At 36.1% G+C, this 13,319-nt stretch overlaps 1 protein-coding gene across 5 annotated transcripts in view; it reads right to left on the bottom strand.

Moving 5' to 3' along the window:
* Nucleotides 1-13,319, bottom strand: part of LOC132095431 (receptor tyrosine-protein kinase erbB-4-like) — a 361,887-nt gene that overhangs the window by 43,726 nt on the left and 304,842 nt on the right. For 4 of the 5 annotated variants that reach the window (XM_059500422.1, XM_059500423.1, XM_059500421.1 and 1 more), the window contains 4 exons: nucleotides 9,022-9,154; nucleotides 7,298-7,420; nucleotides 6,423-6,521; nucleotides 4,375-4,560 (listed from right to left, as the gene is read on the bottom strand). In XM_059500422.1, the coding sequence (XP_059356405.1) occupies nucleotides 4,375-4,560; nucleotides 6,423-6,521; nucleotides 7,298-7,420; nucleotides 9,022-9,154 (541 nt within the window). The remainder of the gene's footprint in view (nucleotides 1-4,374; nucleotides 4,561-6,422; nucleotides 6,522-7,297; nucleotides 7,421-9,021; nucleotides 9,155-13,319) is intronic. The other variant, XM_059500420.1, reaches the window with a different exon arrangement.

The raw sequence follows: 13,319 nt of genomic DNA on the forward strand, positions 1-13,319 counted from the left end.
ATGTTATCCATCTGGATACAGTAATGGCTAATGAACCTGACACAGCTACTGTCCTTCTGGAGAGGGTTCTGTGATATAGCACAGAGAAAGAGAGAAGAGGGAAAGAGACATAAAATAAAGTGTAAGAGTAGGACATGAAGAAAAATTTAAACCTAACATTGTTCGGGAGGCAGACACACTCTTGCAGTTTAAATCTAGATTAAAGACCCATCTCTTTAACCTGGCATACACATAACATACTAATATGCTTTTATTATCCAAATCCGTTAAAGGATTTTTAGGCTGCATTAATTAGGTAAACTGGAACCGGAAACACTTCCCATAACACCCTATGTACTTGCTACATCATTAGAAGAATGGCATCTACGCTAATATTTGTCTGTTTCTCTCTTTTTCCGAGGTCAACGTGGCCACCAGATCCAGTCTGTGTCCAGATCAGAGGGTCACTGCAGTCACCCGGATCCAGTACGTATCCAGACCAGATGCTGGATCAGCACCTAGAAAGGACCTCTACATCCCTGAAAGACAGTGGAGACCAGGACAACTAGAGCCCCAGATACAGATCCCCTGTAAAGACCTTGTCTCAGAGGAGCACCAGGACAAGACCACAGGAAACAGATGATTCTTCTGCACAATCTGACTTTGCTGCAGCCTGGAATTGAACTACTGGTTTCGTCTGGTCAGAGGAGAACTGGCCCCCCAACTGAGCCTGGTTTCTCCCAAGGTTTTTTTCTCCATTCTGTCACCGATGGAGTTTTGGTTCCTTGCCGCTGTCACCTCTGGCTTGCTTAGTTGGGGACACTTCATCTACAGCGATATCGTTGACTTGATTGCAAATAAATGCACAGACACTATTTAACTGAACAGAGATGACATATCTGAATCCAATGATGAACTGCCTTTAACTATCATTTTTGCATTATTGACACTGTTTTCCTAATGAATGTTGTTCAGTTGCTTTGACGCAATGTATTTTGTTTAAAGCGCTATATAAATGAAGGTGACATTGACATTGACATTGGATATCTTGGTTGAGGTTTTGTCAAATGTGCAAAATTAGTCTTGAAAGTATTAATAATACTGTGTTGAAAACTACAAATGAATCACTGATAGTTTGCATCATATGCCATCTTGTTTTTTTTTTTTCAGTAATGGAGTGACATTTTAGCTGTATTATAGCTGACGTTATAGCTTTATTGGAAAAAGGTGTCTCTTTCAAATAATATATTTTATATTAATATAAAACAACATAATAATAATAATAATAATAAGGAAAATATAAATTTAGAAAAAAGAATCTATTATCTACTATTCTTTTTTTTTCTTTTTTGGTGGGGGCCAAACAAAATGTTAGCAGGGGAAGTAAAAATGTGAAGTACTGGCCTGACTGGACAACATTCTTATGGTTGAGCCCTGAATTTTGTAAGCACTTTTCAGTTGCTTGCATTGTAAGTATAAAGAAGACCATTTTGTAAACTGCAAGGGGAAGGACACATGTATTAAAATACTTATAAAGAGGACATTGGACAATTCGCCATTGTTTCCAACAACTGCTCCCATTCCTGTTACCATACCTAGAACTCCACAAACTCAAGTATCTTTCAAGTCTAATGCTCAATACCTGATTGTGAAAGAGTGCATTTTCACGGTCTCTTTTCACTGTTTATTTAATGGTTTTCTTTTCCTCTGGCCTCATTAGAAGAAGCCCAACACAAACACACACACACACACACACACACACACACACACACACACACACACACACACACACACACACACACAACACACACACACACACACACACACACACACACACTCACAAACACTGTGCTTGAGTATGGCTTTATATGTCAGTGGAGCTGCATGAAGATGGCTCGGCGAAAACAACATGTTCTATGTCTGTAATAAGGTACTTGTAAATAATGTATATAGCACGGTTTTGCTTCATCAATAATGTATGGACCACAACAAAACATAAGTAAAAAGATTTCATGTTTCTTTTCAAAATGAGTTGTGTATAGTAACTGGCCGACTTTGTGCAATGGATTAAAATAAATAGTATGTAGAACAAACAGTTTTAGAGACACTAAAGCCCTATTTCGCTGATAAAGATTAACTGCATCAACAATCACAGCAGCTGTTTACAACAAGGCTTAATATACTGTATATGTCCAAGAAACCGGTTTACTGAAAACTATCCCTCCATATTTTTATATAATGCAGCAGTGAAAGGTCGGTTTAAGGTATTATTTTGAAGCTAGTAATTTAACACTGAGTATATGAGGTGACATTACTAAAGCCTTGGCTCGTTTTACCCATTATCTTGAAAAGAACAGGGCAGACGCTGTCTGATTTTACTCCCACATCATAGCCCACTCTTAGAAAAGCCTCTTATGAGGCAAGTCTAATACATAAATAATAACCTCCGATTGTATCACTTCAGGTTAAAATTTCTCAAAAGAATTGTGCCTAAAATCTTTATTACATACAGCTGATTTGGAAAGCCTGTGGAGTGGTCATGTGAGTACAGCAACAAAATTTGAATACCAACTAGCCTTCTAAAACTATGATTTAAATATATGAGATTCATCTAAACAGCTGAATCGAAAATGTATTTATAAGGGAAAGTATTTTAAAGTACACTTTCTGCATATTGCATTACTACACTAGTAGGTGGTGTTTGAGTGAGCAAATAATACACAATATGTTCAAAAACACTGATTCATTTAGGAACCACACAAGTTTATGAGTGACTGAATCATTCATTCAATCAATTTGTTTTAAGGCACTGATTAATTCAGAAATACCACTAGATGTGCGATTGATATAGAGTAATAAGCAATAGAGCAATAAGCAAAAATAAGCAAATCAATAAGTAAATAGGGCTGTGCAAAAAATTGAATGTGATTTTCATGCGCATCTTGTCAGTAAAGGCACTCCTGTGATTAGTAGTATATCTCCAGCACGTGTGTTTAGATCAGGATTGCCAGGTTTTCAAAACAAAAACCTGCCTAATTACTTCTCACTAGTCCAATCGCGTTTCGTTCCGGGTGATAAAATACAAATTTATTTGCGGGGGTTCCCTGGGTAAAATTTGCATTTTAGGGGCTAAACATCACATTATTTGTATTGGGGTCACTTCGACCTGCGGACATGAAAAACAACCGCAGACTTTGCAACACTGGTTGGCCTTGACTACAAAGAGCCGTAGTTCACTGACAATCTACACAAAATCGATTTCAAAATTGGAGGCGATTCTTTGTTGATTTTGAAAGCGATTTTGTGTAGCTTGTCGCTGGACTATGGCACTGGGTAGTAAATGCTGCTCCACCTGAACCAGTGTTGCCAAGTCCGCGGTTGTTTTTCATGTCCGCGGATTGAAGCGACCCCATATAAGCCTGTACATATAAGGCTTACACTACCGTTCAAAAATGTGGGGTCCGTTTAAAACTTTTATTAAGCAACGACACATTAAACTGATCTAAAGTGACAGTACAGTCTTCTATGAAGTCTAAGTTATTTTACATTTTAACAATATTTAAAAAAATATTATAGTTTTTACTGTATTTCTTTGATTAAATAAATGCAGTCTTTGTGATTGAAAGAGACCAAAAAATATTTGTAAAGCCTTACAGACCCCAAACTTTTAAAAAGGCAGTGTATGTTCCCTCTTTTCATCTCTGTCTTTGTAAAATCACAAAAACACCATTCAGGCTGCGAATACCTTATAAGTTTTAGTTGAGCAGTCACATAGCAGCAACTACCACCTGCTGTGATGCAACTCCTGTATAACCTGGTGTATTCGCATTCAAGAGCCCTTTTTTCTTTGCTTTTAAGAATGTTTTGTAAACAATAACTCCTGAAATAGCTGCTTTGTTACTGTTGCGATAAATCATTGTTTTTCAAACCCCCCACACAGAGTTGATATACTGTACAGTTCTGCAGCTCAGAGGTGTCAAAAATTTTCCTCTCGAGTGACACAAAGCAAATCTCCCAGTTACAACGTGGAGCTCAGATCAGACAGTGCGTGCGTGCTGCTTATCTATCCCAGCAGCCTTTGAGGTGAGTGGTACAGACAGCAGATGGGGTGGGGGTCCAAAATCAAAGAAATATGGCAAAACGATGCTCGCTGCATGACTGGGAGGAAAAGAGATTGAGCGAACATCTGAACAGTGTTTTAATGCAAGTTTACACAGCAGACAAAAAAAGTAGGTCATGCAGTAGGTCATTTCTTTCTACTTTAAGTCTCACATCTAAAGAAATTATTAGCACTTTTGATAAAACATGAGCGATATCAAAGGCCATAAACAGATAAGATACATACTGTAAGTGTGGTCTCCATGAGTAATGCTGAGTTCAATAGTTAAGTCTTACCTTGGCGATCTGAACACACCAGTTGAGCAGTAATTGGGAGCCGATATTGTCTTTATGCTCATGTACATAGTCCAGCAGACATCCGTGGGGCATGAGCTGAGTGACCAGCTGAATGGTGGGGCTCAGACACACACCCAATAACCGCACCAGGTGAGGATGCTCCATGCTGGCCATGATCAGAGCCTCCTGGAGGGAACAAAAACAGGAACTCAGAGCACAGGAAACAATCGATTTTAGAGGAGGTACTGTAAATAAAACATTTTAAACTGTATTCTTCTTTCAAGTAAACACATTCAATGAGCTAATTCTCTAAATGAATAATGTATATATATATATATATACATATATATATATACATATATATATATATATATATATATATATATATATATATATGTGTGTGTGTTCTGAAGATGAACAAAGGTCTTATGGATTTGGAACAGGTTAGAGTGAGCAATTAATGACAGAATTTTGGGTGAACTATCACTTTAATATTATCAGTGTTGAAAACATTTGCACTGTCTAATATTTTTGTGGAAAGCATGAGGCATTTCTTCCAGGATTCTTTGATAAATAGAATCAAAAGAACAGCATTTATTTTAAAAAGGAATTTTTTTTTTTTGTCTTTGCTGTCTCTTTTGGTCAATTTAATGCATCCTTGCTGAATAAATGTGTTGATTTAAGTGTATTATATTTACCAAATGACAGGAAGTTTCAATTTCAATTTTCAAAAGTGCACACATCTTACATTTACAAATAGATTCAGTGCAGACAATTTATCACAGATTGGCTTTGAAACACTTCTTGTCATGCATGTAAAAACACATACACAGCCATGACGTCCCACTGAGATTCATCTGTGAAACAGCCCCATAGTTACATTCTGCGAAATGAGGGTAGGATTTATTCATTTTGTTTCATGACACTTGCATAAGCTGGAGGATATACAAGGCAAGACTTATTACCCATAAATCACTAACACTGCTCAGTTTTATGCTGAAAATGACCATCCATTATATTCTGAAAGAGTCATAGGTCTATTTCAGTTACTTTCAGTACAGTATGATCAAGCAATCTAGTAAAAAATTTGAAATGTGTGAAGCATCTCACTAAACGAGAGCACATTTACGATCCTAAATCCAGTTTATATTCAACATATTTAACCTGTGGTCCAAACAAAAGATGGCACAGGGTATAAAAGTATCAGGGACTAAGAAAATAAATAACATAAAAAAATACATATAATTTCCACAAACACTAAGGGGATAATTTAGAAATAATATCCAAACCTTGGGCCATAAGGTTATATTATCGCAATAAAAGATGCCTTTGCCATTAATATGATTTCAGGCCTTGGAGGGATCCTCTTACGTTTGTTTGAACATTTTAAAAACTAAAACAGTTTACATCCTGTATTCGCAAACACACACACACACACAAACCCATTATCCGAGTACTACATAAAATTACACACTTGACAGTTATATAATGAGCATTCATGCTCCTGCTATTCTCCAGCTGCTGAGATGATTGCGTATGCGCACGCTGCTCGCCCAATCAACAGCGGGGGTCAGCGTCTACATGTCTGATCTGCCTTCACACGCTTCTGTGGTTTGAGCGCAGTATGAGTGGATCTGTTCATCTGCAAACCCCTAAGAATATTCTGAAAGTGAAATGCCCATTAACACTGATGAATTGTGGGAAATACCTTACATGGGGGAGTCATGGAGAGACCACTCTAAAACATGTACATATGCAAAGATATCTCACTCAAGACAAACACATGCGGAGATAAGATCAAAACGGAGCCGCATCTACATGCAAGTGAGCAAATGTGAACATGAGCAGAAATAACCTGTTTTGGATTGCACTCATCATGGGTGAGAAAAGCCTTTGGTAAGTGTTTCATAGTTCTTGCATCATCTAAGAGGATGGGCCAATTTGAGGTTTACATGCATTTTTTCTTTTGAACTACTAAAGAGCAGAATATTCGCTTAGTGGGATTACACAAACTACAGCTACAAGCCTTGCAACAAAGTGACACTCACGTCCATGAACTCTACATTGGCTTTTGGGCCTGTCGCCTCGTTCAAGATCTTTATGGCAACAGGAATCTTCACAGTCTCGCCCTCAGGTACCCAGATGCCCTGAAAACACACAAAAAAATATTTCTTAGAGGTATTGGTTGGAGATGTACTTTTTATTTTTACTGAAAAAATTGATTGGTTGGCCTTATAATGGTTCAAAAAAGACTATCTTCAAATATCTTCTTCAAAGTAAGTCTATTTGAATTTTTTTTTTTTTTTTTTTTTTTGAAGTGCGCTCCAGATCAAAAGTTTGGGGTTGGTAAAATTATTTTTTATGATTTTGAAAGAAGTTTCTAATGTTAACCAAGGCTGAATTTATCAGGGTTAATATTTATCAGAGTAACTAAAAAAAAATAAAATAATAATAATAATAATAATATATAATAATATAATATATATATATTATTATTATTATTATTATTATTATTATTATTATTATTAAATGGGAGAAAATAAAAAAATATAAAAATTTTATAAAAAAACTTTATTTCAGTTAGTTGCCAAAGCACCATTTCCCATTTTAATTTAGTTAAGCTTGTACTAAAACTAAAAACTAAAAATAAATTAAAAAAATAAATTAAAACTATACAGACATGCATACAATTGAATAAGAACTATAACTGTATCTCAAAGATAAGAATAAAATTGCCATTTATTTTATAGATACAGCAGTTTTGTTAACTATTACCATTAAAAATATTAATGTTTGTAAAAGTAATTTTATCCTTTTGATGGTATTTTTTTTTCACTGTAAAAAAATTGTTTCCTGCCACTTTTGATCAATTTAATGCATACTTTAATGCATACTTGCTAAACAGAAGTTTTGATGTCATTACCTTGTAAACGGTGCCAAAGGCCCCAGCTCCCAGGATCTTCACCCTTTTCAGCTCGGTCTCCTTTAGAATGCGCAACTGGGCTTGATTTGGGGCCGCACCGCTGGGCGTCAGAGGCTCCACCAACTGAGACACACAAAGGAAGGAAGGGAGACACCGTCAGGGGTGCTACAATCAATCTGGGCAATCGATGAACGTTCGGCCCTAACTCAAATAAACTGAAGAGCACAGATCATAGTGTATGAATTCCCTGTAATTTATTTATTCTTTCTGTGCCATTATGCAGCACATATCAGAGTTTGAGAGTTCAATCAATGCATAAAACCCCCTGGCGATAAAGGAACTATTGAAATGTGACGAGAGAGAGGGGGACAGAGATAAGAGGAAAAAGCAAAGAGAGAAGATACAGGAAAGAAACGCAGAAAGAGAGAAGGTTAACCTGATAAAAATATGAACTTGAGAGAGTGTGTAGGAGAGAGACTGGGAAACGTAAGAGAGGATGAGAGATAGAGAGAGAGCGTAAATCAGCCGTTCTATCGACCCTTTGCGGCGCCCCCTGGCTCATCACAGCCGCCTGATTAAAAAACAATAGCACTTCTTCATTTAAATGGAATTGTAAATCAGGAGCCTGGACACAGAAGGCAGAGGAGAGCCAGGGGAGGATGAGCTGTGATCCAGGGAGCTGTCCGCTGCAGGCGGTGCTGAAACACAGATCAGGAACTGTCCGTGGTGCTGAAACCTTGGCAGCATTGTAGCGTTCCAATGTAATATGAATTTATAGTGATGAGAACAGCCTACTTTGGTGAAAATTGATATTTGGGACATTCAAGACCATATGGCTTATACATATTGATGTCCATTTTCACACACATGTGCTTCCTTATGTGGCATGCGTGGGTCTGCTCCAGATTATTCTTTGGAGTGTCTGAGGAGAGCGTTATATTCTCCATTCAAAGCCTGAGGCCATACGGATATATGCATGCTTGAAGAGGAGGGGTCAGAACCTTCGGGCACAGGAACACAGGATCCTTGTGCAACCTGCACTCTTATGAACTCTCCACCCACACTGTGGTATGAAAAATAAACTAAGATATCAGGAGGATGAATAGAAAGAGAATGAGTAAATGAAAAGGAAAGACAATAAACATTAATAGGAAAAAATTAAGCCACATCAAGGACAAAATTTTTCTTTAATGTTTATTTAATTAACATACACAATCACTTTAAAAAAAAGGTCCAAAGAGATGCTATTATTCCAATATGAAAAATAAATTATGTAGAAGGAGGATGGATAGAAAGAGAAAGTGTAAATGAAAAGGAAAGACGGTGAGCATTAAGAGGGGAAAAAAAGCCATAAGTGAAGCCATCAGCACATTAGCAAGGACACAATTTTTCATTAATGTCTATTTAATTAACACATACAATCACTTTTAAAAAGGTGCAAAGAAAGGATATTAACCTCAGCACTGGAATGCATTTAGTTTGACTGTTCATGAGGTTCATAATAATCAAAGCAGCAGTGAGGTAGTTTTAACTTTACCATCACAGGTTGCTTTTTAAACTTATGAAACACTAAATTTAATCAGGAAATGACCTGACTCATCTCCTTTTGCTGGTGGGTACTTCCTCTCAAAGAACCAACTTGAGACAAATACAGAGTGCCATGAGTCCCAGCTTGAAAAAAAAAAAGTAAATAAAATAGGAAAAGAAGATGGACTGTGTCTAACCTCAGTCTCCAAGAAGCGTCTCAAGGCTCTCTTCTTCTTGATGCTCTTCCTCCTCACTGATATGGCAACACTCAGGCCCACGATGATCACCACAAACAATCCTCCAATAATCCCGGCCGCAATGAGGGGAGTCCTGAGGGAAACACATGGGAGAAAACAAACATTAGCCATATGCAATAACAATAAAGTACTAGGTAATTGGTCCCATAACACATAATCCAGTGCTTCGTAACTGGTTCTGCGTCATGAACAAGATATGTTAACATCAGACTTCCTTAAAATTAAACATGGGAATGTATAAATAAATACAAAAACATGCATTTATTTATCTAATTATTTACACTACTGGTCAAATGTTTAATGTTTTTGAAATAAATATATTATGCTCACCAAGTCAAAATATCCAGTGAAAATGGTAATATTATTGCAAGAATAGTATTTATTATATACTTTTTAATGTTTTTGTGCGATGACAAGGCTGAATATTTAGCAGCCATTACTCCAGTCTTCAGTATCACATGATAAACATTCAAATAGAAAACTGATATTTAAATTGTATTAATATTTCACAACATTACAATTTTTACTGTATTTTAGATCAAATAAATGCAGCTTTGGTGAGACTTGGTTCAAAAAAACAAACCAGTGAACAGTGTATTTATTTATTTATTTATTTATTTGTTTACTAAATTGAACATTTTCAGAAAAACTCAATAGACTTGTCTGTATAGTTAAGAGCCACTGACATATACTATCGGAGAACAAAAAAGAAGAACAGATCAGTAGAGAAAGCCATCAGAGAAGGGGGCTGAGAATTGGCAATATCCCACAAATGAGCAGGACCTGAACAAAGCCTTCCTCTCAGACAGAAAATAGATATTTTGTTGGATGTGCCTGCAAAAAGCCTTCCCAACTGCTGTCATCTTGCATCAGCCTTCCCTGGGCTGTACTTTGAGCTTTCAGGTTGAATCTCTTATCAGAAAGTGTCCCCTTAGCATTAATGAAAGGCCTAATTCAGTTAGCATGGAAGAAGGCAGCAGTAAATCAGCACAGACTGCATACAATACATATCTCATGCTGTTCTATTACTGGCCTTTCATTAAGATCCAACTCTTCAGACTGCCTGTCTTACTTTCTAATTGTCTCTGCACTAGTGGTGGGTCGTTCTTGAAAGATTCGTTCATTTTGAACAAATCTTTAATGTGACTCGGAATGAACCAGTCGTTTCAGGGAGTGATTCGTTCAGTCATGAATGCGCAACATCCTATGGGTTCTGTACTGAAATTAGTTCACCTCTTTTGAGTATTTGGGTTTTTCGAGTTGTTCGTTCATCACGTGACAGCCCCATAGGTTAACAAATGAAGTTTGAGCCTGAAAGAGAACTGATTAGTTCATCTATCGAGTCCTCCAGTTTTTCGAGTTGTTTGTTCATCATGTGACAATCCATAAGCTTTACCTGTGCAGTCTGAGCCGGAAAGAGACTTAATAATAATAATAACCAACTCTTTATTACCTTTGTCACCACATTCAGTGTTATGGAAAAGAACCATCATGACAGAAATTCACACATTTATATACTGTAAGAAATAAAAAGCTAAAATTTGAGACCAAAAATGCATCACATAACTATAAGAGTAAATAACAACTATAATAAAGATGATGATAATAATAATAATAACTATGTACCCGTTTGTAAGGAAATTAATTTCTCTATTCAATGCCGTCACATCACATGACAACAGACTGACTCAAAAGACTCGAGATTAAATAATCAATTCTCTCTCTGGCTCAGACTGCAATGGTTAAGTTTATAGGGCTGTCACGTGATGAAGGAACGACTCAAACCCGGAGACTAAATAATGAATTAATCTTTTCTGTTTCTTATAGCATTATAGTTTTGTATTGTTTGTAGTGTTATCAACATTTGCGTAAGTACTAGAAGTGTTAGGGAAGTAACATTTTAATTACATTTTAACAACATTTTAATTACATTTTGCTAAAATGAATGAAAATTTTATATTATTTTTTGCTTTTGCACTTTACAGAATAATAATTTCTCAAGGCACTTATTTCAGTGATATCTGACAGCTTGAAGAACATTTTTTATTCAGTAAAATAAATAACTTTGCCCATTTAATACAGCCCATTTAACATTTTAATTACAGCAGACTGGCAACAAGCCTGGGCTTAAAATTAATCTTGGGCCCATTCTGTTTTATTCTATTCTGTTGTGCTTGTCCAGTTGCTTCCTGTGAGTATAGCTCTGTAAGGAAGGGTTTAGTGCCTTCAAATAAGGTGTTTGTGTTAGGTCATCCCTTCTGTATAAATTAAGAACTGCAAGTTAGTAGAATGGAAATGAAATCCCACCCAATAAGGCGAGGACAGTGAAGCACTGCCCAGGCATGATGAGCGATAGACTGCTAGATTATCTCTGGGTGAGATGAGAATCTCTCCCTTTAATTCGATATTGATCTGCAGTCACAATACAAAGCTTATGAGCCATGGAGACCATAGCTGAGTGCGTACCATCACCCTCCAAAGCCTGTGCAAGTGTATAGATCCCACATGCGTGAGGGAGCTTCTCTCGCACTGACAATGAGCAGGCAATTATGTTGATGCTGCAATGCTGTCAGGACGTAGTGTGGCACTGCCGTATATTGCAGGGGAAGGAGGACAGGATGTCTGACATCTTGTTTTATGTAACCTGCCATGTCTTTTCCAAATGTGCAAGAGAGAGTCTGGATAAAAACACTTAGAATACACTTTACAGAGAGCTTAAACTGGGAGTTTTGAAAGTCTGGTGGAGATTCTGATGTCCTAAACAAGATAAGACACAACCCACCCATCCCTCTTATGTGGAATTGTATTATATTAGAAGAAAAAGAATACATAAATAATTGAATAATGTGATATATCTATCTATTAAACATATTATATATTCATAACATTTTAAATAAGATATACACAACATACAGTAACAACCATTAAAAAGTGTTTTTTTTTTCTTTTCTTTTTTTTTTTTTTTTAGAAATTAATACTTTTATTTAGCAAGGATGGATTATACAGATAAAGTGAAGACATTTAAAATGTATAATTCAAATAAACGGTAATAAATTAAAATTAATAAATAAAATTTGGAATTACTTCTTAAGTACCAAATCAGCATATTAGAATGACTTCTAAAGGATCATGTGACACTAAAGTTGAAGCTGTGGCTGCTGAAATTTCAGCTATGCCTGCATAGAATTAATTACATTTTAAAACGTATCAAAGCAGAAAACAGTTATGTAAAACTGCAATAATATTTCACAATATCACTGTATTTTTGTTAAATTTAATGCAGACTTCGCAAATATAAGAGACTTCTGAATGATGATGTATGTCGACAATGTTCAGTATGTCTTTTGTGAGAGTACATAGAAGTAAATAGTAGTAATCTAATTATATATATATATATATATATATATATATATATATATATATATATAATAAGAGGTCACCAAAGGTCATTACTGAAAAGGGCGGAGTACTTATGCTTTGATACAGAGTACTGTATCAAAGCATAATTACTCTTGATGCAATGACTCCAGCTTCCGTCCACTTCTTTGTGAAGCTCACCATAAGTGTTTGAATTGGCTTTGTTTGACAGTATTATCAAACTTGCTGTCATCCCTGTTGCTTGTGCACCTTTTCTTACCCAATTTCTTACTCCCAGTCAACTTTGCAGTTAATATGCTTTGATACAGCACTATGTAATCAGCCACCCATTTCAGTATTGACCTTTTGTGACTTAACCTCTTTGTGGAGGGTGCAATGATCATCTTCTGGACCCATTGCCATGACAGCAGTTTTCCACATTATTGTGGTTTCAAAAAACAACCCCCACCCCCCACGGAATTTAAAGTGTAGGGATGGTAATTTAATGAGACTCAAATGTAAATATTCTAAAATTTCGAGATACGCTATTTTTGACGTTCATGAGATGTAAGATCTAATCATTAAAATTAAGACAAAAACTATATATATTATTAATATATTAAGATAAGAAATCATAAATTAAATATACTTTCAATGTATGGATAAATATACAAATATCTTTTTTTGGTTGATCATGCTTTTTGTTGTATTGACATCATCATTATCTGGCTATCACTCGCCTCTTACCTAGTCCACACTAGAGATGTTCACCTCTCTCCTGAGCTTGTTTGGTCTCCAAAGATAGCACTGTGTTTTATCAGGATTACTCCCTGCAGATTTACTCTGATAGTATGTCCAAACAAGCAGCATACACTTTTGTT

The sequence above is a fragment of the Carassius carassius genome, chromosome 19 (genome assembly GCF_963082965.1).
Source record: "Carassius carassius chromosome 19, fCarCar2.1, whole genome shotgun sequence".
Classification (NCBI taxonomy): Eukaryota; Metazoa; Chordata; class Actinopteri; order Cypriniformes; family Cyprinidae; genus Carassius; species Carassius carassius.